Source organism: Cololabis saira, chromosome 6 (assembly GCF_033807715.1).
Source record: "Cololabis saira isolate AMF1-May2022 chromosome 6, fColSai1.1, whole genome shotgun sequence".
In the NCBI taxonomy this organism is placed as follows: Eukaryota; Metazoa; Chordata; class Actinopteri; order Beloniformes; family Belonidae; genus Cololabis; species Cololabis saira.
The window spans coordinates 8740379-8767000 of record NC_084592.1 but is presented as its reverse complement, the minus strand read 5'-3'; the positions used below and the strand labels follow the sequence as shown (position 1 = coordinate 8767000).

The following is a 26622-nucleotide window of genomic DNA, read 5'->3' as shown; positions in this document are numbered from 1 at the left end:
TCAACGTTATTAATAAAATTCAAGAAATATAACTTTGCGACTGTAGTTGTAACTCCCGTCTCTCCACAGGAAGTTGACCCACCGATGGACAGGAATAGAGACCCCTGGCTTCTCATCAAGCAGTCACAGAGGGAACATCCACTTTAAAAGGGCACGGAAAAAACATGTCACGAAGTTGAAATGTTAAAAGTACATTTTATTATTTAGTAAAATGCTAATTTCAAGTATGAGTAACAGCACAGTCAAAAATTCGGGAGTAGGAAAGAGACAGGTGGATAGGCACATGTTGGGAGGGACGTACAGCTAGGTGTGTTTGCAGGAAGGGGAACCAAAAGACTGCTGTGTGTTAGAGGCAGCCCTGCCAGGTGATGTTCTTGGGAGGAGCGCAGCAGTCAGGAGGTATATGGGGTGTTCAGATACGTCAGCGCAGGCCCCGCACCACCAACGCAGAGGTGATGCACCCAGAGGGGAGGAGCCAGACGAGTTCATGGAGTAAAAAGCAGGATAACACGCTGCCACATTGTGCACCATCTGGAGCAGTTTCATCCCACAAGCCAGGAGGACCGTTAAGCCGAGCTGGAAATCCTGCAGGATGAGGTATGATCGGATTTCGCTTGAACAATCAACCAGGTGACAGGTAGATGGACAGGACAGCTGATCATCAAGCGTGACACCCAAGTTCCTTGCCACCTCGCCAGAGCTGATGTTGATAACACATGAGTACCCGGCAGAAGACCGGGGCTCATCTCCTGCTGCTGTTCAACCTTTTTTGTGATGTTATGTTGTTTGTAAAATATAAAAAATTATTTTCTGATCGTTGTTTTTTTTTTATTGATTGTGCATCTATCCATGTAGGAAAAACTCCTTACTTTCAAATATATACGGTCCTGGTTCCATGTTTTTCCCCCGACAGGGACACATACCTCAGAGAGGCTTGACGTTTGTCTGCTTGTATATATTTTTATCTTTTAAAATATCTAGTGGCTTTTTACACGCAAGCATGATAATGTAGCGTTTGGAAAGCGAAGAACCCCTCCCCACCAGGGACCTTGTGACGTGTGGTTTTTCCTCATCAGGTCAGTAGTGGAAAAGATTTGCATCACTTTTGGCCCACGGCAGCGCGTCTCATGACACGCCCCTCCGGTGTGTGTGTGTGTGTGTGTGTGTGTGTGTGTGTGTGTGTGTGTGTGTGTGTGTGTGTGTGTGTGTGTGTGTGTGTGTGTGTGTGTGACGCAGGAGCACTCGGTCTTATCTGGCCCTGTACCCACTTGCATTACGTGCGGAGGCTTTATTTATTTCATAAGAAATTCTGTGGAGGTTTTGGATGGTGGGTTTTATATAGAAATTATAAATCATGCAACGCAGACAGAAGCATAAATGGCAAATTGTTGTACTGAGATGTCATAAATGGTGAATATCTGAACGATGGTTCGCCTTCAGCTCATTACTCTCATTAAAATCTATGAGGGCTGAAAATAAAACAAATATGGTTAAAGAAGAAGATCCAAATCCAGAGATGCAACCTAATGGAAATAGATCCACGTTTCAACTCTTACCAAATTCATCATTTGCACAGAAGAATCTGAATTTATCATTTCCAGGAAAAGATACCACTTTCATGGTTGGAGGTGAAAAAAAAAGCAAATAAATCACAAAATAAAAAATATAATATAACCCACAGTCCTAGTAAAACAATGTATGTGGCCTCTAAAGGTAAATAAACAGATCTATTAAATGTTATACTTACCTCAAGAACTATGATTAAAGCAGGATACTTTTACAGGATCCTCCATGTTAACATTATTAGATATTCTATATTTAAAAACCTTAGAAGAAATGTTTTGTGTATTGAATAAAGCTCAAACTTTTTTTTAACTAAGAAAAAGGCTTCAGAGTTTAAGAGGACTGTTTCTGTTTGAAAATCGTAAAGTGATGAGTGTCAGCTCTGGTTGGGAGTAAAGTTGTGGAATAAACTGCACAATCAGCTGAAATGGTGCAAAAGTTTGGGTTCAAAAATAACTTGAAATTTTAAACATCATAATGTGAATTGTTTAATATCATGATCAAAGCGTTATGATTTATGTATTTTCGTTGGATTTCTGATTTTCAGGGTTTGTTCCTTAGATTTCACAGGCTGGGCAACAACAAACAATGAGCTTCAAAATATTCGTCTTTCAGATTTTTGCAGATTTCTGTTAAATATAAGTGCCTTTTCATATATATTTAGACACAATCCGTTACTCTATAACTATATATCCTTTAAAAAAAAACTGAATGAAGTTATTCATTCATTTATTCCATTGTAAAAAAGAAAGTTCCCAGCTCAAATCCCAGCAGGGACCTTTTCTGTGTGGATGTTTCTTTTTCTCCCCGTGCTTGTGTGGGTGTCCCTGCAGATACTTCAGCTTTCTCCCACAGTCCCAAAACATGTAAAAAATGCTTGTTTGATGAACTGATGATTTGGAATTGACCCTCGACATAAATGTGAATGTGTGTGGCCCAATGAACTGATGGATGGATGGATGGATGGATGGATGGATGGATGGATGGATGGATGGATGGATGGATGGATGGATGGATGGATGGATGGATGGATGGATGGATGGATGGATGGATGGATGGATGGATGGATGGATGGATGGATGGATGGATGGATGGATGGATGGATGGATGGATGGATGGATGGATGGATGGATGGATGGATGGATGGATGGATGGATGGATGGATGGATGGATCAAACCCACAGATGACATCTCTACACATAATTCAATATAAATCAATAATTACTATGAAATGTTTATTTTTGTTACGTGTGACAGCAGTGCTCCATCCAACACTCAGAGCTGTCATTAGCTTATTTAAGTCACTTAACTGTAAAGTACACTTATCTGGCAAACACAGAAGCTGACACTGTCAGATATCCTTTAAACAGAATGTACTGAAACATCAACTTGTGTCATTTTCTATAAACTTGATGAACATCGTCTTGTTGTGGTCTAAATAGCTGCTGATACCTTCATAAACTAACTTTGACAGCGGCAGCTTGTGTCATTTTCTTTTCATTGATGTAGCAACTAATGTCATGTCTTTAAAGCTAACAGCATTTTTAGTATATTTGTTAGTATGCAAAGTTTGGACTTGTGTATTTGTTATGTTATACCGTTACGTTATCCTGTTATGCTTGAGGGACATGCTAACATCGCAAATATTATTAAAAAATATCAGAGAAGAGAAAATTAGTCTTAAGACACTGACAACTGAGAATCCATAGCAAAAAAATATACGTTTGCTTTGTTTGTTTATTTCTTAAGTTGCCATGGTAATGCCATCTGACCTTACATACACAGAGCACAGAGCAAAACACCTACACCTCACCACATTTGTGCCAAATGTCCAGAGCATGATGAAACCTGCTTGCGAGCACCTTACATTCACCAGGCGGAAAGAACCCTGCTTGCAGTTGCCGAATTAAGCTGCACAAGAACCAAAATAATAAACCAAAACTGACGTGGAGCCACGACCAACAAGAGAAAAACAAGAGCAAAGAAGTCAACTCAAAAACAAAACTAGAGCAGGTAGTAACTTTGAGTTATCATGGGCCGATGAACAAGCACTGGAAAGCTCCGTTCGTTTCCACATATCCAGTTTTGCTCCATTTCCTCTGCTCTAGCCTCTGTTTACCATTTCCTCGCAACGAGTCACATTGATTTGTGTCCTTTCCACTTGTTCCTCACAAAACAACCTTCACATCTTTATCACTTCCATCTCCTCTCTGCCTTCACGCAACTTTCTGTGCAAGGCTGATTTAAAACTTGGGATGGCAAGACTAGAGATGAAGATGGAGAAATGACAGAGTCGTTACAGAAATAATGATAAAATGTCATCCAAACAGTCAAATCACAAACTGTAAGGATGAGAAAAACAAAACATGCACAGACATTATGAAAGAAGGGAAATGTTTTCACTGGGTTTTTTTTTTATCTTGCAGTACAATAAAATTAAGTAACTGTGTCTCTTTACAAGTTTCAAGTTTAAGTTTCAAGTTGAGTTTATTCATACATAGCCATTAAGATAAACGTATACAATGGATACAATTACAGTGGGCACACAAAGACATCAAGACAAAACAGATGTATATCAAGATGTTTTGATCTATTGTCTGAAACCTTAACTGAAAAAATTAATTATGAAGGAAATGTAAAGAATGTACAATCAAGCCGTTTTTAATAATAAAGCATTCATAAACGAAGCCACAGTATTACGGAATCCTTTTAAAGAAAAATGTCTCAAAATAATTTTTAGACATTTTGTTGTACTGAGCAGCCATTTCACATTTCACAATTGCCACATTTAACCTTCAAAAGTTTGGGATGTGCTGCGTTTCAGTTAAAACATTCTCAAACACAGAAACTCAGAAACAGCTGTACAACTGGAAGGCTGAATAAACAACTTTGGCTTCGATGGATCAGACACATGAGAGAGAATTTTCTTTTCCCTGTGCCTCTGTGAAACTGAAAACTGGAGAATAAAATAAATATCAGCTTTGAATGGATGTTGTTGGACTTGTTCTAAGAGCTCGACTGCCACTACAAATCGGAAACAGAAAGCAGCATGACGCGATGTCTAAATATAAGCTGAGGCAATATAAAGAACCTAGTAACTTGTTGTAAAGCTGGCATGAAGTTCAAATCCACAAGACACATCAGAAAGATGATGGGCAGATGCTGAATTGAAATTTTAAAAATGGTTTTATTCCTAAAGAACACATAAACAAAGGACAATTTGCCTAGTAATCCAGTCCCTAAGCTCAGAATCCACTAATTGGAGCCAATTAGAACTACTAATTATCATGACTGATTAAGAGCACTGGATTTGAAAATGCTGATTAAAAAGTAAAGAGAAAGTCAGAAGGGCATTTTGAGCATTTAGAGAAAGCAGTTGAAAGAGTACTGAGTGAAGAGTTATGATACTGCATGACGAACTCTGAAATGGTAGAAAAGCCTCTTAAAATAATACAGGGGATGTATGAGGGCAGTACGACAGAAATGAGGCAGTGCGCAGTAGGAGTCACAGAGCGGTTTCAGTGAAAGCGGGAGTGCATCAGGGATCGGTTCTGGGCCCCTTCTCATCTACCACAGTGATGGATAGGTTGAGAGGAGGTAAAATCAGCCGGAAGCAGTTGGAATGATAAGGATGCAAGGAACAGTGATGAAGCAGGTGCAGGAGTTTAATCAGAGAGTGTGGAAAAGAGGTGAGGAAGAGAGTCCATGTAGGTTGGAGTGGGTGGAGAAGAGTTTCTGGAGTTATCTGTGATAGAAAAGTAGCAGTGAACGTACAGGAAAGGTTTACAAGACAGTAGTAAAACCAGCCTTTCTCAATGGCTTGGAGACAGCAGCACTGGCCAGGAGACAAGAAGCAGAGCTAAAGGTGGCAAGGGTTTCTTTGGGGGTAACAACGATCAATAGGATTAGAAACGACCACTTCAGAGGAACAAACTTAGAGATAAAGTAAGAGGCTAGATTGAGACGGTTTGGAGACATGGAGAGGTTGGTAGAAGAATGCTGGAGATGGAGCTGCCAGGTAGGGGGGCAAGGGAAAGACCAAAGAGCAGATGTCTGGACGTGGTTAAAGACGACATGCAGATGGTTGGTGTGACAAAGGAAGCTGCCGAAGACGGGGTAAGATGGAAACTGGCGAGCCCTGAAGAGGAAAGCCAAAAAAGAAGACTTATTATAATCGTTCACTTGACTAATCATTTAATCAGTCAATAGAAGGTCATAAGCACTTGCGAAGCAACATTAAGTATATCCAGCTGAAATACATGAAATAGTTTCAGCTTCTCAAAAGTGAATTTGAAATATTGTGGTTGTTACTCTTAATGTGAGGACAAATGTCAGGTGCTGCTGCCTCACATGGGAGATTAACTGTCCCTGTGTGGGTTTCCTTCATCAGCCCTCTTGACAGTCAATCATGTTTTATCATTAAATGTTCTTTATGCAGCAGATCTGTTTCACACGACATGGATAACCATGCGAAGCGAGCAGAGAGAAGACAAGCAGACATACAGGAGGAACAAACTACATGACTTCATTCTTGTATAAAAGGTGTTTATTTTACTGTAGCAAGAAAATAAAATCTTTATATAAAACATTTATTGTGGCAACAATTCCTGCCACAATTATAAAGCTGAATTAAAGCTGCAAGCACCGATGAACGGGCCCTTGTGCGTGCAATTTTCACCAATAAAAGTCAAGGACTCAAAACTAAGTCTGATGACACCACTCTTTATGTCAAAGCATTCAAAGGTTATCGCAGAAAATAGGAACTATCAAATATCGACCAATCAGAAGAAGGGGCGGGGCTAATTTGCACCAATTATGGTCAAGGACTCAAAACTGAGTCAGATGACACCACCCACGACTCTCTATGTCAAACCAAACCAAGTTATGGCAGAAAGTAGGAACTATCAAATATGGACCAATCAGATGAAGGGGGGCTGCGCTTTTTGGCTTCTATCGTCGCCACGGTAACGCTTTTGACTGAGAAAAGTAAGGCGCATCGTCGCAGGATCTAGACGCACATTTTGATGTATAACACACCTGGGTGCACGTTACGGTTCGGGCCGCATTAACGGCCGAAGAAATGGCATAAATTGCGCCAAAATTACACGATTAATTCAAAAATGGCCGACTTCCTGTTCGGTTTCGGCCATGCCGCCAGGAAACTTTTCTTTAAGTTGCGACATGATACAGGTGTGTACCAATTTTCGTGCATGTACGTCAAACCGTATGCAAACATTAATGCCAGGCACTTGTGTCATGTCCTCCTTGCTTCAGATTCTTTCCACACAAATCTACACAAATCACACAAATCATTACTAGATGAGTTACTTTAAACCACGTCCTCAACACTTATTAATAACAGAAGAAATGAATATATACAGGAAGAAGATCCTGTGTTGTGGAATACACCCGTGTATAGTTTGCTTCATGGCGAGGTGAACCGACATGGATCGGTTCTCCTGATAATCCTTTATTTGCTCACTCATCGTATATTTAAGTTCAAAAATAAAGCCCGACTGTTCATATAGAACTGGACAAGTTTCTAATGTAAAATTATAGAGTCATCTCAAGTAAGGTTATTGAAAAAGCTGTGTTTCAACAGTTAAATACTTTCTTAACTCTGACCAACCGCTTTGACATCTTCCAATCCGGTTTCCGGGCCCCCCACACTGTTGATCATAGTATATTACTAGAGTGATTGGAGAATTGGGTCGGACTTTCTGGCCCAATACTTGACTGGTTTGAGTCTTACATAAAGGACAAGGAGTACTTTGTGTCAATAGGGAACTTTATATTGGAATCAACATAAATTACATGTGGAGTTCCCCAAGATTCTACCCTAGGACCCTTCCTATTTAACATGCTTCAGCTAGCTAAAATAATAATAAACAACAAGATAAGTTACCATAACTATGCAGATGACACACAACTTTACATTACAAGGCCACCAGGAGAGAAAGAGCCCTCACAAATGTTGAGAAGACGCATGGAACAAATCAATGAGTGGATGTGTTATAATTTTCTTCAGTTGAACACAAAGTTGAGCAACAGAGTCTTCACAGGTCTGCCTAAAAAGTTAATCAGACAGCTACAGCTGATCCAGAATGCTGCTGCACGGGTTCTCACCAGAACCAAGAAAGTGAGTGGACCACATCACTCCAGTTCTGACATCTTCACATTGGCTCCCTGTACCTCAGAGAATATACTTTAAAATACTTCTGTCAGTTTAAAAATCACTGAATGGTTTAGTGTCCCCAGAATCAGAACCAAACACGGAGAAGCAGCATTCAGCTTTCTATGCTCAGCAGATCTGGAACAAACTTCCAGAAAACTGCAGGAAGCAGAAACCCTCAGTTCCTTTAAATCAAGATTAAAAACTCATCTGTTTACAGCTGCCTTTGACGGAAATATTTAAACTATTCTGAATTCTGAATTTAACTTTTTTAGTACTCAATTGTAACTCTAGTTTACTATTTATTCTGCCACCACATTGTAAGTCATAATATTTTTTTCCTCTTTACTTTTCACGACTTAAAGCACCTTGAATAGCCTTGTTGCTGAAAAGTGCTTCACAAATGAACTTGCCTTGCCTTCATCTATGAGGAAATGCTTTATCTTAGCCCATCCTGGAGGAGAAACTGTTTAAAATAACTGCTTAGTACTAAAAACTAAATCAAATGTTCAGTGAAGGTGTCTTAGAAACAATTGTTTTTACTATATATTTGTTTTCTAATTCTAAATAACTACTTCAAACCTTAAACCACATTCTCCAGCCTCTAGTAGCTGACTGACACAAGGAACACCTGAAGAATACCCACGACATGCTTCTTTTGAGCTCATTTCTCTTCTCCAGGCAATATGAGTAATAATGCTCACTGACACTTTGGCAGGGTGGAGTTGGAGAGGAGGGGGTGACTTGGGATTAGAGGGGAGTTTAGAGGGAGTTTTGTCCCGTGTGAGGTTGCCATGGCAGCAAGTGCGATGGCAGGGATCTCCACTGGTCCCACTGATGTCACAGCGGCTGACTCTGGCAGCCACGTAGCATTCCTCCTCTGTGAAAGAGCGAAGCGCGCACACACACACGAGAAGTCTGCCCAGTCTAACACACACAACCAGACCAGACTCAACTTTCTGGTAAATCGGGACACACCCGCTGGCTTTGTAAAACAATATGTCAGTTGGAGTAAAAACACAAGACCACGGGGATTGAGCTAAACAATACTTCATTAATCCCAGAGGGGTGATTTGATTATTGCATAATTAAATATTATTTGATCAGATTTGGTTCCCAAACAGCTGTAAAGTTGTAGCAGAGAGAGAAAGCGACACAGGCATGATTAAAACCTCCACAGATCTCCATTAACGCATGGGTAGCTGTCTTTGTAAACTGGCAACAACTGAGCTGATGATGTCACGTGTAGCGTTGGCAGGTAGCGCAGGTAGCGCAGGTGAACTCACAGCTAACAGCTCTGTGTCAGGGGTACAGGGACAGTATCACGTCCAGGATCACACCATCTGCCGTTACCAGGGGCTGCAATCCCTCTGGAAACCAGACTGGATGAGCAGGCATCACATATGTAGAGCCTGTACTCCTGAATGCAGCTGGTTCAGGTTCGACTCCAAGGCCGTGGCACTTTGCTGCATGTTGTTGCCAATTCAATTAAATGCCAAGAACTAGTCCCTACTTTGCCCTCCCTGCTCCGTCTGGAGTCTCTGCAGAGACGAGCTGGAGCCATGATTCACTAAAAAACACCACTGCATTCTTCGTGTTCTCACTTTGTCCTTGTCATTAATCAGAGTTTCATTCAATTTTATTTGGCAGCGACCTCACATTCGCCATGACAATCACGAGAAAATCTGGTGCAAACTTCCTTCTCGGCCTCCTCTCAAATTGATTACATCACGGCACGCAGTTGATTACAATTCTTAGAAAGACAGTTGGAATCAGAAAACTGGAATCTGCAGTTCAGGAATATAAGAATCAGTGGATTTTTAGTTAATTACTTTATAGAAAACACATTATATCATCCAGTACAGGCGTGACATTTCTGGCGGGGTGACATCTCTATTGTTAGGAAGGCAGGGCTCAAACTAACAAGCACATCGCGAGCCGCTCTTCTGTCACTCTCCGTGTGTGGCGTGTTTGATGTGTTGTTTGTGTGGTGCGCTCCAGGCTGAAACCCAGCATAGCAAAGCGAAGCAGTCTCTGGAGTTTTCCCCATCCATCCGCCGTGAGGTGACACCACGCACCGCTGAGCCGACACACAACCGCATCTGCCTGGGCGACTGTTTCTCCATTTTTCCAGCCCTTTTTTAGCATTTCGCCTCACCCCTCAGCACTTGGCTTTCTACAAACCAGTGAATCTCGCCGAGTGTTCATCTGCCCACATCTCCCTCCGTCCTGGAGACGCTTCCTTCCCTCTACGGGACATTTCCTCTCCTTCCTCCGTGTTCACAGGGAAACCTCAAATAGGACGGAGAACAAAAGTCAGAAGCTCAGAACTCGAGGACGGGTTTACAGGCAAGGATGTGGGTAGAAAGGTGTAAAAAGAGGAATTTCTCTGTCTTCATCAGTCCAACAACACTGCCCTCATTTAACTTCAAATATATTGTGTTCAAATAAATTACCGTAAAACTTAAAATAATGGCAAAGTCCCAATTATCCGCCCATTCCAAATAAAGGCCGGGTCAAACATTGTTTTTGTGGTGGCCGAAAAAATATTCTACCGTATGCAAATACAGCCTACCTAAACACAAACAAATAACCTTAAACGAATTGAAAAGTGTGTGACCATTTATTTAATTTCAGAGTGACCTCACTGATGACGTGTTATGAAGTTGAGCGGCTCTTGTATCAAAGATGAAGGGGGAAAAAGGAGGCAAAAGAGGTGAGTGAAGAGCGAGAAGCTATGAGCCTCTAGCTCTTCGCTTACCTCTTTTGCCTCTCTCTTTTGTCTTAGTATGGATACTTCAAGCGTGCCAGACACCAGCGTGAGTCGCAGAAAGAGTTGTATCAGAGAAGCCGTTGGCGGCTAGCGCTCGCTGGCTAGATCCATTCCTGAAGAGAAACGGCTTGAATAAGATTTGGCTTGAATGGAGACACACAATTAATAAACGCAGGTCCCAAATAAATGCTTGTTGATTTGAGCAGTTTAAGCAAATAAACGCTTGGGCCTTTATTTGGTGTTTTACGGTATGCAAAGGTTCAAACCTCTTCATGCCCCACATCTATGGTAAAAAAATACTAGTTATACCTGTGTACAGTTATACATCTTATGCAATTATATATATATATACAATTTATACTTTTATAGAATGTATCTTATGCTTATTTCTTCTCAGAAATACCTCCGTCGCTTGTTGGTGGACTCTGAAGGCTCAGTTGGTGAAGCACGGGGGTCCTTGAACAGGCCTCGTAGGCGGGGGCACCGGTTCAAATCCAGCCATACACAGTTTCAGCAGAGTTCAGTTAGTACACACACCTACATCTTCAAAGAAAATGCAATTTTTCTAGTTTCCGTCAAATTTCAGTCAATCCATTGACACCGTCGATGAATAGAGACGAAGCTGCGAAGGGTCTTCTTTGTGCACCGTTAAATGTTCCATAACAGAGAAGACGCAACACTTTGTTTTCAATCAGTAAAAATATGCATTTGCTTTCCAGTATTTCAATAAAATCCTTTTGTTCTCCACAAACCTTAAGGTTGTTTGTTTTCCATCCCCCTCACCTGACAAGAAAGTAGATGCTGCAGTTCATCAGTCAGTTTCTCCAAGGTAGCATGAACCTTTTCAATCTATCCATTATTTTCCTGTTTTACTTTATTGTAGTCAAGAACAATCTAACTTCAGCTGCAGAGGACAACTGAATAATCAGAAATGTGCTTTAAAATAAAAAAAATAATTGTATTTTGTGGTCTTTTCTTCTAATGATAGAAAGTTCAGACAAAATGAAAAGTAAACATTTTACCTGTTTAATTTTCCTTAATGGATGTAAACTCATGTTACAGAACATTTCAGGACATAATAATGACATTTATAGGCTACTGACATTTTATTTAACATTCAGTACAATCCAATACATGTATTTGATTAGGTACGGACTAATGGATCCATTTTGGATCCAGAATTTACATTAAAATGTTATTTTCTGTGACGTTAGTGGGAAAGAAGATGACCTTCGGTGCTTTCCTTGGATGTGCTCTTCTTTGTCTCTCATGTGTCCCGTTTCCTCGAGCCCAGAAAGTGACGCGCCTTTTTCCAGACTGAAGGAGACTTGGCCCTCATCTGTGGGACGGTGTCTTTGGAGACTTCAGCTGTGTTCATGGGTTCAGGTTCAAAGTTACTGTCTTCTGGGTTGAGGTCTTCAGACATCTGAGTCACATCCATGGGTCGGGGTTCATGGTTTGCTTGTGGGACCGGTTCTGCAGACAGCTGAATCTTCCTGATGGGTTCAGGCTCAGGGAAGAACGCTGGGACCAACACTTGTTCCTGGTTCGGCTCCTGACGTCTGGCTCTTTTTCTTTTGGGAGGACTGAACTCATCTCTGCTCTGAAGTTCAGACGTGAGCTCATCGGTTTGGGAGATTTGCCTCTTGAGCTGTGTTTTTAGATGCTCCACCTCTGCCTGAAAAACTCTCTCTGTTCTGGTGGAAGTCTGTGTGAAACAAGTCATTTCCTGAGTCATTGTTTGACTCAGAGCTGCAGGCTCAGCTTTCATCTGGTTCAATAATTCTGCGTTCAGGCTCACCGTTTGCACGTGAGCCTGAATTTCTCCGTGGAGCTGCTGCTGATAAGAGTCGGCCTGTCTCCTAACTGTGACAACATCAGTTTCATACTTGTAGCTGAGACCTCCGTATGAACGTTTGATGTGTTGCAGCTTTGCCTTTAAGCACATCTCTGCGTCCTTTGAGGTTTGTTGCAGGGAGGTGATCTCCTGCTTCATGTTGTGACGGATCGTGTCCTGCTCAGCTCTCAGGGTCTTGATGGCGTGTTGATCTTGGGCCATTTTGTCTGCATGAGACTTCATTTCTTTTTCAAGTTCTTGTTGAAGAGTCTCAGCCTTCCTCGTCATCGCCAGGATGTTGGTTTGGTGTCTCACGTTCAGGTCCTGATATGAAGTCCTTGCTCTGTCCAGCTCTTCTTGGAAAGCTTTGTTTTTCTGGAGTTCAGTCTGGAGATCGCTGGAAAGCTTTTCCTGGCTGTCAATAAGAGCTGCTTTTAGCTCGTCATAGTGTCCATGCAGCACCTTCTTGTTCTTGTGTTTGATTTCATTGTGTGCCTCCAAACCCGTTTCAGCGATTCTGAGAGTCTCTGCATCTGTGCACTTCTGCAGGCTCTCCAACTCCCTCCTCTTCTCTGCACCCTTGTTGACGAACATTTCTGTCAGGGATTTCTGTCTTTCCAACTGGGCTCTTGCTTCTTCCAGTTCGCTGCAAAGTCCGTCTGCGATCCAGGTTTGCTCTGAGCGTTTGGCCCTCTCTTGATGTATCAAGAAATTCAACCTGTTCATTTCCTCATGGAGAAATTGGTTGTTGTCCTCCATAAAGTTCTGTCTATTTCCCCGACTCCTCTCTTGCCTCCCGGACGGGAATCTTGATGGTTGACGTGACATTTTAAAGAAATTAAAGGATATTTTGAAGAAAACTATGATTTGTCGTAACAGTTGTGTTTTTCAGCTGTCTGCTTTTGCTTCTTGCCAACCTGAACGTTGAGAATCGTCTGATTTAAGTATTGGAATCATGGAGGTATATGGTCAAACAAAGTTGTCATGGAAACTGTTGACATCACAATATGACATCACAGTTCCAAAGCGACGCCCCATTCTGTTTACTTTTTTACTACAGGGTGTGATTCAATCAATCGCCATGGAAACCAGAGGCATTCAGTTCAATTCAAAATTACTTTATCGAACCCTGAAAGAAGATCTATTCATTTGAACATGCATGAACATCATTCTGCATGGCCCCGCAGTTATATAATTCTTATATCTAAACCACATCTATATATTCTTTAAAAAATGTTCAATTACACATGCTTTATATTATTCTTGAAGTTAAAAATCATTGTTAAGAGTTTCAGTTCCTGGACTGGCCACTAGAGGCTGGCTGCAAAAGCAAGTAGTCATGGCATCACTAGCATCACATGTGACGCTGCAAGCCAGAAAGACATCCAGCATGAGAAAGACCTGGCTCCAGACTTATAGGGCTTGTGTGGACCAACTGAAAACCAGTGGTGGTGCAGGTTCTTCAAAGAACTGAATTGCTTTTCCACTGGCCACAGAGCATTGGAGAGCTCCAATCAGAATGCTAGGTTATGTTAAAGGAGCTGTATGTAAGAGCAATATTAAAACGAATCATAAAATGACCCCGATATGTCAACAGACATTTAAAAATCATGTTCATTTCAAATACTTATGTCACTGACAACAGCACTCAAGCCAGGATATTCCAGTTTAAAAAAAGGAGTTGCAGCCCTCAACTGATGTTTATGTTGTCATTTTTTGTTTTGGCCTGAAGCTCCACCCTCCACCTATCTCCCAATCACCAAGTCAGTATTGTTTCTGAAGCTCCACCCTCCACCTATCTCCCAATCACCAAGTCAGTATTGTTTCTGAAGCTCCACCCTCCACCTATCTCCCAATCACCAAGTCAGTATTGTTTCTGAAGCTCCACCCTCCACCTATCTCCCAATCACCAAGTCAGTATTGTTTCTGAAGCTCCACCCTCCACCTATCTCCCAATCACCAAGTCAGTATTGTTTCTGAAGCTCCACCCTCCACCTATCTCCCAATCACCAAGTCAGTATTGTTTCTGAAGCTCCACCCTCCACCTATCTCCCAATCACCAAGTCAGTATTGTTTCTGAAGCTCCACCCTCCACCTATCTCCCAATCACCAAGTCAGTATTGTTTCTGAAGCTCCACCCTCCACCTATCTTCCAATCACCAAGTCAGTATTGTTTCGGCATCCGGGTTGCCAGCTCGGCTCTAATTATCGCAGCCATGGCAGCCTACGTTCCTGCTGCATTCTGCAGCCTACCTGGCAACCTCTGGTCGGGGGGAGGAGGGGGAGGGTACACGCCGCTCAACAATATTTTGAAAGTGACTGCAGTACCAGTTTTGGACATTTCTTACAGACGGCTCCTTTAAGCAGGACATCCGTAAAAGGAGCGTGAAACCTAAACATCTCAAAGAAAAACCTGTAATAGAAATGTCTCTAATTCGAAAAAAGCTAAATACTGTATCGCAAAAACTTTTTCACGCTTTCATGGAGGTGGTTTTACAGACATGTTGATAATCCAGTTTATTGCCAAAGTGTAATGGAAACACTTTTTTGCATTTGTACATCTCTGGGATTTGCCCATCAAACTAAAGTCATCAAAAACTGGTTTCTAGCTGTTCCTGGCCTCATTAATATGATGTAGTCGTGCTATAGCACTGCTTAATCATTATACATTACTGCAACACCCTACATCACCCGCTGCGTTGCTGACTATTTTCCAAACAGCAGCAGTCTCAATAATTTGCCAAACACTAAAGATGTGTCGTCCATCTTCAAAGTCACAATCTTTTTTCCTGTTTTGAAGAGAAGTCTTGCTGGGTGAGATGAGGTGAGTTACAGAGATACGTAGAGAAAATTAGGTTAACGCTCATAAAAAGAAACACCATTCAATGGAAACACCACCCAGCGGTTCCTTTATTTCACGTTTCATTTGCGAAAAAGTGAAATCGAAGTGCATGTGCCTTGTTTGGAGTCCGGGATTGACTTTGTGCAAGTTTCCACCATCGACACATACGGCATTTGCGTTTCAGGACCAAAGTCTTTTTGTCGTCACATGTTTGCTGTACAGTAGACCTCTTTCTACTGATTGCATGATTAAATCAGTGAGAATGGATCCAGACTTTCCCCATATGATATTTGTTTTAAACTCACAGAGGTGGTTTCAAAATGGCGGTTGCATAGATCTGATTGGTTACAATCACCACGGCCTACACCGTTACTTAGGGGTTTTTGCATCTGGACCAGCAAGGTTTTGGGGTCAGCGGCACCGAGTCGGTGGATTCGCAGCCGGCGGTCAAAAACCAAAGAACTGGTGCTAAGCCTGGCACTAGCACTGAACTAGAACTGGAACCACTTCGGCCGAAAAACCCGTTCTGTAGAGTGGAGCTCCACTGATGGTTCCCGTCTAGAGTGGAGGTCAGTGGAGCTCCACTCAATACCAAGCACCAACCATGAACTAAAATTCAGCATTGGCCACTGGAGGCTGGATGGAAAAATGGGTTGATCTCCACTGAACTGCTGAACCCTGCAGGACAAGCCAGACAGCTCAGTGGGTTAAGCATGTTCTCCATGAACAGCCATTGGAGATGTGGACCCTGATTCAAATCCAGCCAAACGTCACAGGTTCAGCAGAGTTCAGTATTCAGCATCTCAGCCTTCACACAATTTCAAGTATCCATAATGATGAGAAAATAAATATCTAGAAATTGTTAAATACAAAAATTGTGGGCATTTCTTATTTCAATACATAAATGCCATAACAGAAATACCTGTTTACCTGTTAACCCGAGAAACCTTTTATTTTCTCACAGTATCATTGGAGAGTTACATAGAAATTCAAAAATATCTCATCTGAACAAGCAGTCAGAGCATAAACGTACAGCGTTGTTACAGAAGGAAAATATGAGATCTTGACCAGCATTCAATTCTCTGCCTCAGCCTGCAAATCATTAAATTAAGTCGAATGGCAGATGTAACTGGTAATATCAGGCCATCCCTCTGAACCGTCTGACATTTTCATCTTAAACCCTGCTGGCTGTGGGAGGAAGTCTTTTTGTCGTGTTATGTACAATTACCTGGTTATTGCAAGACAATAGAGGTTTTATTATTCTATGATGCGATTTCTCTGAAGTACTTTCAAATAATTTATCTTTAAGTTCAAGATATACATATGTTTTTCTTCATCTTACTAGATGAAATATGCAAGGCAGATAAACACTTTTTATTTGGGTTTTCCCTGAACCACCAGACTGTGTTTTTCCAATCCACAATCCGTTGGAACGAGCAGCATCTAGAACATGTTCAGGGATCTCAGCCCCACCCTGGAGGTTCTGGACAATCTTAGGAGTCTCCTTTCTACAAAAGGGATGAAATTATCCCCTTGTGACTCTGTTTAGTCCTGGTTCCTGTGGTGGAAACTGAGGAGGCCCAGGAAAGGAACCCCTGAAAAACCCAACCTCCTGGAAGAGGTTCCTGTCTTGTGTTTGCAAGAAAATTACATTTTGTCGAAGGAGTTAAGGGGGTCTACTGTTTCCAGCCTGTTTCTAATCCCTCCAAGGCCGAGAGACGGACTCGCATTGAGAAATGTTAACAATAACAAATGTGTTTCTACGTGTGCTTTGTCTCCTGTTCCTCGCGCTCACACAAACTCCTGACCGGCAGCTGTGATGAGGTCCGTTCCCCCCCGAGAGACACGGCACCAGTAGCTGAGTGATACTGGGAGACAGAGGGCCCTCAGAAAGTAACGTACACGGCCACAGGGGACCCATTGTCATTGCGCCTGACCGGTTTCCAGAGGTGCGACGCAAACAAAATCGTCGTCCACTTCTCGGCAGAGCGCGAGGCCGACGGAGAGCCAGAGAATAGCTACAACAATGCAGGAAGAGGCAGAAGAGAGGACACCGAAGTGAAGATTGGAAAGTTTCAATGAGTGCAGATGGGAAAGTAGACGCAGACAGAGCAGGATAAGGAGTCCACATGGCACGCTGTCTGAGAAGAGACAAAAATAAACTCATATCAAACATAAACAAGGCTCCCACAGTGGCCTTCATATGAAATTCCATGACTTTTCCATGACTTCCAGCGATGGATCAGAGCCACATCTGTGTACTTTGCATTTTTCAACTTCACAATCATCTGCTAAAGGGACATTCATTTCCTTTTTCTTAATTTCACTTTTATTTAACCTTAAGGTTGAATGCTCATTATGTGTGCAAGCAGCCCGTTAAAGGACAAAGTTATATTTCATTTGTCCTCCGCTTTATTGGAACATTGCATTATGGGATACAGTGTTTATTCAAGTTATGCTGCTTGTTTAACCATATCAACCATCAGATAATCTGGGTTTGAAGACCAGAACTATGTGACCTCTCAAGTGGTTAGGGTTATGGTCAGATGTCAGGGAAAGGTTCTCCATTGACTGGAAGTCACATGGTTCCGGTCCCGGACCATAAGTGGAGCTGCACTCGCCACAAAGTCTGCAGTCCGATCTTTCATTGGATGGCGGATGTGTTACTGCTTTGCATCATCGCACGTGACGCTAGTGACTCCACGGTAGTTTCGCGGTACCCAACTACGTCAGCCGTCTCCTGTTTGTATTGTGTCGGTAAGATGCACATGTGGGCTTGTGATAAACAACGTCATTTCTCTGCAGAACAGCAAAAACAGACATCAACTAGTCAAAAAGAAAATCAGTTTCACAGAGTGGACCGGAGGGATAGGACTGCAGTAAATGTAGACACATAACCACAGATGTACGGTCCTCCACCACCACTGCAGCCATAGCCCACCGGGTCACAGAGTGCTACGTAAGCCTGTGTTGAAAAAATCGATTTCCCAATTCTAAATCGATTTTCATAATAATTCCTAAAAATCGATTCATATGTCTAAAGATCGATTTTTTTTCTTTTTTTTTTTAATTTATGTATTTTTTTGGAAGGAAGGAATGTAAGAAAGGAATGTTTTGTTGGACACGAGAAAAACTGGTGCCATGTTTTTGCCTTTAAATATGTTTAAAGGTATGAAAACATTGTTAGGTTATAATTGCATAAATTGTCTATATTTCATTACTTTATATACTGTCTTGGGGTTACATTTGCAAAAAATGCTAAAAACCAAATGCTCAAAAATTAAAAACCAAAATAGACCGAAAATGGAACAAATAAAAACGGAATGTGGGAAAAAAATAAAACCGATTTCATCGTCTCTGTTTGCTCCCTGGATCTGTTTGATAATTCTGCCCCACGATGTTTCTGAAAGCAGTTCTATCAGCATTCTGGGAGCTGATTGGTCCTTACAGCATCATTAGCTGCCAATACTTGCTGTTGAATCTCAATATAATACTAGTAGTAATATTTTGCATAACTACAGTCATATAATTCATGCAACAGCTCAAAAAACTGTTTTAATAACACTAACCCAAATCAATATCGGAATCGAATCGGATCGAATCAAATCTTGATAATCAATTCTGAATCTTAAGAATCGGAATCGAATCGATTCTTGACATTTGAATCGATCCCCAGCCCTAGTGCTACGACTGCAGGTGTGGACACATCAAGTTCTTAATAGGCTTCTGTCGTGTCCTGAGAAGAAGATCTTTCATTTGACTCCTCAGGGGCCCGAGCCACCGAAGAAACTCAATGATGCCGACACTTGACTTGCGAGGGAACAACGTTCTGCTCTGCAAACCAAACAGAGATGTCCTTCAACCCTCAGCAGACAGACCGGCCTGTCGGGGAGTCATCCAACCGAGCATTCCCTGTCACACTCATCCTGGAAAACCTGCGTGTGTGTTTTCATTCTCACGTTAATCCTGCGTCGCTGCGAACGGATCCACGACTCCCACGGAAAGCATGTTTGCCTTCTGGACTGTTACACGGTAATGCTGTAAGCTAATTGCTGATGGCTTTTAGGGGGGAAATTAATGTAATAGCCCGAGCCTAATGTGTTTAACTTGATTGAGATTACCGTCCATCTAACTCAGTCCTCGCTATGGAGCAGCGTCTGTCAGCCACGTAACAAGCCTGAATGATGAGGGACGCAGTGACAAACACAGATTCTCAAATATTGTATCACTTAGAGATTCATTGCTTCAGGGGAGTTCTCAAATTAATTTCTCTGGAAAGTAGTGAACTGGGATTATCCTGCTTGTTTTTAACTATTATTCTTTCTTGTCATTCCTCTCATATTTGCCCTCCCGTGCCCTAAAGCGATCCCAGAGCACTTTCTCCACAACCCGGCACATACAATTAATTTCTTATTAATAAACGACAGAATAAGAAAGTTATTTCTGGCACCGAGGGTCAAGAGGGGACAGATTCTGGAGAACCTTCAAAGCTTAATGGATACTGATTTCACCCAGCTGGATCATCACAACAAAAGCTGCAATTAAAAAAAAAAAGACTATGAAACCGTCAGTCACAGTTTTGGTAAAAATGATCTGATCAACACTGAACGCAACAAGAAGAACGTCTGAGCTTGCAAAACAACAGATGTTGTTTTATTTTCTTCTGTTATCTTCTGTAAAATGATGCACACAACTTTATGAAAAAGAATGACATTTTTTTACTTATGAAAAGTGAAAAAGCACGACTTGCTGGAAAGTTTCTGCTCTGGTGACGTTTGGACGTCTGCTCATAGCTGCTTAAGATATCTCTGTAGGTAATTCTGACACTTGATGACATACTATGATAACAGTTTTTTTTGGTCTTACATGTGGAATGTGCCAGATAACATTACCCAAACAATTCCAGGAATAAGACTGCTAATCAGACCGGTTGAAGAGGAGATGTCCCAGATGTAGAGTAAATCATAAAACTGAAGAAAAACAAGTTCAAACCATTTCTCTTCAAATGTTTGTCACGGGGAATGTGAGATCAATGGGAAATGAGAATGGATGAGCCCGGAGATCTGATAAGGACACAGTGGAATACTGGGAATGCAGTACGCTGCGTTTTCCAGAGATGTGACTGCAGAAAACTAATTCTGGACACTTAATACCGCTGTACAGATGTATATGTGCAAATATAGACTGCAGCCAGAACTGTAAGAGTACAGGACAAGGGACTCCTAAACATGTTGCTGTGAGGGAGCGTCTCTGCACCCCAAATATTGAACTGTTAGTAGCACATTTCCTTCCACGATGTCACTTGTTAACGTTTTTACTACAAACACCACTCCCACACAGAGGTTTCAAGTAACGAAGTACAAATACTTTGTTACCTTACTTAAGTAGAAATTTTGGTTATCTATACTTCACTGGAGTAATTATTTTTCAGACGACTTTTTAATTTTACTCCTTACATTTTCACGCAATTATCTGTACTTTTTACTCCTTACATTTTAAAAACAGCCTCGTTACTCTATTTCATTTCGGCCTTTAAAAAAAACTATCCAGTTAAATTGCTCCATCCGGATAGAGTGAATTTGGTTGTGGTTGTTTCAGATGTTCTTGTCCAGTTTTGTTCTTACATCCGTTCCCTCAGATTCCTGCAACTAAACTTGGATGTACATTCCAATAAAGGTTAGGATAAATGATAACATGCCTCTGAAGTTTGACTTTTTGCACCATTACAATACTTATAGGCAACTAGTCATCATATCTCCTGCTCTCTGAAACACATGTTAATGCTCAATAGTACACATATATGGTTCTTTAATATATTTGCATTATACTAAGATGCATTCATTTTCAATGGCTTTTGTCCTTAATGGCTTTTTTCCCCCTTACATTACTTTTACTTTTATACTTTAAGTAGTTTTGTAACCAGTACTTTTATACTTTTACTTGAGTAAAAAACTTGAGTTGATACTTCAACTTCTACAGGAGTATTTTTAAACTCTAGTATCTATACTTCTACCTGAGTAATGAATGTGAATACTTTTGACACCTCTACTCCCACACCATTTCTCCCTGTAAGGGCTCACCTGGAACAGGTTTCCTGATGTTCAATATGTACGTGAACATCAGCCGTGAATCCAAGGCGAACCGTCGCCACTTATTCTGAACAACGCTCATGTTCATGGGAGGAAGCAGCCCTGCAAGTCTCACTGTTAGCTGCCCCGTCCAGGTCAACTCAAACCAGTCCCCATGTTTAAAACAAAAAAAAACTATTACAATTCCTATTCCAGATAAATTAACCCTAAAAATCCTACGTGTATTAACATTTTCAGTAAACTTAAAGAGAAAGTGCAGATGTTTGTGCGTAAATACGTCTAAAACCAATAAGTTGTAAGAAAAACGAGCGGGCAAGTCAAGTTTGGGGCATGTGAAAATTCTGCTTAAGCCTGTGTATTTAAACATGTCTCAGAAAGTGTGGTGAATGTCACACACACCCCTGTCCCTCGTTTGTCCAAACCCCTCCTATAAACTCGGGCCCGCGCTGCCGATGCATTGCTGAAAGCCTGTTACATCACATTGGAGAGCCTGAGTTTCCCACAGACATCATAAATGACAAGTTGAATTCCTGAGAAGTTCATATTTTAAAAAAACAAACATATACAGCAAAACAGCAAACCTTTTTAGCCATTAATGAATCCCAGATGTTTCAGTTTGAAGCACATGAATCAAAACGCTGGAAAGAAACTTGATGGGTTTGGACCATCGGCTCCATACGAGCGCTCGAGCTGAAGATAAGATCCCTGCATCCAATTCAGAGCCTGGAACACGAGGAGCTGTAGCGGCCTGCACATGTGTGTGACTCAGACAAACAGAGGGCGACATGTTACGGTAGAGTGTCGCAGGCACATGTGAACGGGAGTTTTTGTAGTAATAGGAGCCGTTCGGGGGGCCGCCTCGCCCTCAGACTACACCTCATTAAAGGCAGCAGCAGAGCCAACACATGTGCAGGTACGCGCGCGTGACTCAGCTGAAGGTCGTCAACGCAGGGCTCGGGTGGTTCATAAATGAAAAAAATGGTCCCCTAAGGTTTTTGTTTTGGGACCGTGCACCAACACTACGGGCTTTGTGATCAAGTGAAACTCCAATTCATTGACCTTCTGTAAACTCTGAGCTCATTATAGACAACATCTGTTCTCCGGTGTTTCTGCTTTATGATGGAAAACAAGTTGCTCTGGATCATGCAAATGTGGACCTCCAAAATCATCGTTATCCGATAAGTTAGATGCATGTACAAGTTCAAGTTTGAGTGCAGCTGTGTTTATTTTCTAAAAGCTCCATACCTACTTAACCTTTCAGCCCTTCTGCAAAACATCTGAAACACCTGTGGGCAGGCAGTGTGGGATTGAATAAAATAATTCACAGCAGCGATGAAAATAGGCTCATCGTCAGGAGAGAAAAAAAAGCAACACAGTCTGAAATCATCAAAAAGAAAACAAGCACAAATCTGCCAATTTCTATTAAAAAAAATGACCGCTCAGATGACATCACTGCCATCTGGTTGGCGATACACGAGTCATTTCTGTTTCTCTGTGGCGGATGTGCATCCCTTTGTTTTTATTTTGTTCAAATTTACTTTTAACGATACTTCAGATTTCACTTCAAACTTATAGGAGAATCTGGCTCCTGACACCCTAACTAATTGGATCCCTGGTGGGAAGCCCTTTAGAAAAAACTAAAGAAGAAGAAGACGACTTCAATGAATCGGATCAAAGCCGACGACAACTATTTTCTGTTTTAGAAAGTCCATTTTCAGGTTTTGAGAGGATTGTGTGCAACACTTAACTTCTTTACTGCCCCCACGACCCTGAACAAGATGAGGATGAAAAATGGATAGATGTACTTTTGTTTCAGAAGGCTTTTTTTTGCAATTTAAAAAGCGTTCTGGCTCTGTGTAGATATAATATCATGAATGTCTTTCAATTAAAAATAATTCAGTCCCCTGACAGCTAGAAGTAATGACTGTGCGATGCAGCTCTACGGCTGGTAAATCAAATCAATTCGATTAAAATTAGCAGAAAAATTAATTTTGAAGTTGTACATGTAGTTAAGTAAAGTACTTGTTTCTTTTTCTGTAGTTGGCATGCTTGTGAACGCTCCTTATTTTAACAGCCCTGAAGCTGTTTTAGAAGCATAGTTAGACACTCAATTTGACTCTCCCCACCTTCAAAGTTTTAAACACCTTTCATTCATCCGTCCACCCTTCCATCCTTTTCCTCCCCAGCAGTCAGAAGACTCGGGGGTCAGATGGGTCTTGTCCACCGGAAGAAATACAGAGGCTGATCCAAGAGTGTCAGGTGAGAAGAAAAGCTCAGAAGGTCATTGACTTCAATCAGCGGTCTCCGACTCAGAAATGGTTTGGATGATTCACTCCCTTTAGGAAGGCGAGTGCAAACACCGACGGCACTTTGGTTATATGGACATGTCACACTCCTCACCAACACAGGTGACTCCTCACCAACACAGGTGATTCATCACCTGTGTTGGAGGAGGATTAGCCCTTGATAGGTTAGAGACTATCCTCTGCGTGGCCTGGTGACCTGCAACCTGACCGCGGGAGAGGCTGGAGGAGCATGATGTCAGCATGATGACAGTAGGTCGCAGGCCCCTCTCAGGGACCGAGGCCAGTTACAGTTGAAGATTAAATCTGACCCGAGGAAGCTCCTCCAAAGTGAGAGCAAAAGCATTCATATTGAAGCAGAATCAAGTGCCCCTGCAAGTCTCTTTACCCTTGAATAAATGTAACTCTTCAAAGAGGACACCCAACTCCTTACATGCTCCCTTGCCTTCCCCTGTGGAAGATTGAGCCACCTTACTCATCTTCCCAGGCATTGACTGCTTTGAAACCCAAAGATGTGGGTCATTATTATCAGGCAGAACTGTGTTATTATGAGACATCCTGATGCTGCAAACACGCATGATGAGATGCAGATTTCGGGGGAATGAAGGTGCAGACTTTGACCTCAGGGGTGATGAATCAAGCAGATTTAGACCTGCTCTGCTGAATCAGTGTGACGCACGCAGGAGCGCCAGTATTTGCAACCATGAGCAAAACAAAAGAATTGGAAAAGCTTTGAGTTGAGATGGGGAGAGAAGACGAGGTGTTTTCAGTACCTTGATGATGCTGCTCCGGCGGGGCGCTGCCCTGGCGGACTCCAGCAGGACGGAGTCCGCGTCCTGGGCTCCGGCCGGGGGGACCACTCCGCTGCGCCGGCCGCGGGACGCCCTGGGCGGGATGAACTCCGGCGCTCCGTCGCCGCACAGCCCGTCTCCGCAGCCGTCACGCTCAGACATGTCGACGAGGACTGGGACTGGGGAGGGCGCACTTCCAAACACACGGGGAAGAAGAATTAATCAACTAGTCGGATCTGACCCAATAAGTAAAGTTTGCCTCTGTTGAGCGTGGATGCCATTTGTTGTTGCTCTGTCTGTCACACTGGAGGAACCTGGTCACCCCAAATGTCCTCGGTTATGAGCTTTAATCCGCGTTTCTCTGAGGTCTCCACAGTCCATCCCCGCTCCTGTAACCCCTCAGATCTGCTCTCAGGTTCAGACCTGTGTGGAAGCTGGACTGCTGCGCTCCCCGGGGACGCGCAACAAGTCTTCTCCTCCGTGTGCCGGGCGGTCAAGACATCCAAGCGTGCGTAAAAGTCTCCGTGCGAGGTGGAACCGTGGTGAGGAGCAAAGGGGGGGAGAAGAAAATGTTTGAAACGACCCAGTGCTGCCTGCCAGGCTGCGAGGCTGCCACGGCGACCCGGAGCCCCGTCGGTGCGTGTGGAGCTGCGCGGCGCTCCGGAGTTGCGCTGCGGAGGGAGATCCGGACCGAGACCACCGTCAGGTTGCTGCTCGCATTGACAACAGGCGACTTTTTTGACGAGGACTGGAACACCACTGACAGCCGTGCCGCCTCCCGGCCGCCACTCCTCCCCTAATCTCCCTCCGGCTCCTCCCACACGCGCGACTGCGAGGCTGATTTATGGTTCCGCGTTACACCAACGCAAACGCTGTAGGTTACGCCGTACGCTACGCACGTACCCTACGGCGTAGGCTCTGCGTCGATTTACAGTACCAGAGCCTCGGATAGGTGGGAGGTCGGATCCTTGGACCGAGAAAGTCTCCCTGACCATTTTTAATGGGGGGGGTAAGCGTAATGATGTTTTGTAAAAGTTCATACTTTCAATGATTTTGGAGAGAAGTTACTTTGATGACCACGGAAGAGTATTAGGGCCAGGCAGGAGAAAAATAAAAATAATATTTTAGAGGAGGAAGATTTTTTTTTTCATTGTGCACTTCGAAAAGTCGAAATGTCGAGAATAAAGTTGAAGTACAATTTCGAGAAAAAAAAGTCAAAATGTCGAGAATAAAGTTGAAGTACAATTTCGAGAATAAAGTCGAAGTGTTGAGAAAAAAGTCGAAATGTCGAGATTAATGTTGAAGTACAATTTCGAGAAAAAAGTTGAAATATCGAGAATAAAGTTCAAGTACAATTTTGAGAAAAAAGTCGAAATGTTTAGAAAAAAGTCGAAATATTGAGAAAAAAGTCAAAATGTTGAGAGAAAAAAGGTGAAATGTCGAGAAAAAAGTCGAAATGTCGAGATTAATGTTGAAGTACAATTTCGAGAAAAAAGTCGAAATGTCAAGAAAAAAGTTGAAATGTCGAGATTAATGTTGAAGTACAATTTTGAGAAAAAAGTCGAAATGTCAAGAAAAAAGTGGAAATGTCGAGATTAATGTTGAAGTACAATTTTGAGAAAAAAGTCGAAATGTTGAGAAAAAAGTCAAAATTTCGTGAATAAAGTTGAAATGTTGAGAAAAAAGTCAAAAATTTGTGAATAAAGTTGAAATGTTGAGAAAAAAAAGCTACATTTCGACTTTATTCACGAAATTTTGACTTTATTCTTGAAATTGTATTTCAACATTATTCTCGACATTTCGGCTATTTTCTCAACATTTTGACTTTTTTCTCGAAGTGCACAATAAAAAAAAAATCTTCCCCTCTCAAATACTTTTTCTACTCGATGGCCCTAATACTCTTCCGTAGATGACTCCGTGTGAATGTGTTTGAATGTTGGTGGGGGTCGGAGGGGTCGGAGGGGCCGTTAGGCGCGATATTGCAGCCACGCTTCCGTCAGTGTAGCCCCAGGGCAGCTATGCTACATGCCAGGGCTACAATGTAGCTTACCACCACTGGTGAGAATGTGTATGAATGAATAATGATCTCTGTAAAGCGCTCGGGGTGCCTAGAAGGGCGCTATATAAATCCAAGTCATTATTATTATGACCATCCAAGGTTAGGTTTTGTTTTGTTTTAACCAAACTGGCTTGAACCAAGTATCTACAATCAATGGTGCTCCCAAACCTACATCTTTCTGGTAAATAAATTA

At 42.2% G+C, this 26622-nt stretch overlaps 1 protein-coding gene across 1 annotated transcript in view; it reads right to left on the bottom strand.

Moving 5' to 3' along the window:
- Nucleotides 1-25087, bottom strand: part of plcl1 (phospholipase C like 1) — a 124410-nt gene extending 99323 nt beyond the window's left edge. Inside the window, exon 1 of the mRNA XM_061723206.1 lies at nucleotides 24353-25087. Within this exon, the coding sequence (XP_061579190.1) occupies nucleotides 24353-24532 (180 nt within the window). The 5' untranslated portion in view covers nucleotides 24533-25087. The remainder of the gene's footprint in view (nucleotides 1-24352) is intronic.
- Nucleotides 25088-26622: the final 1535 nt, after the last annotated feature.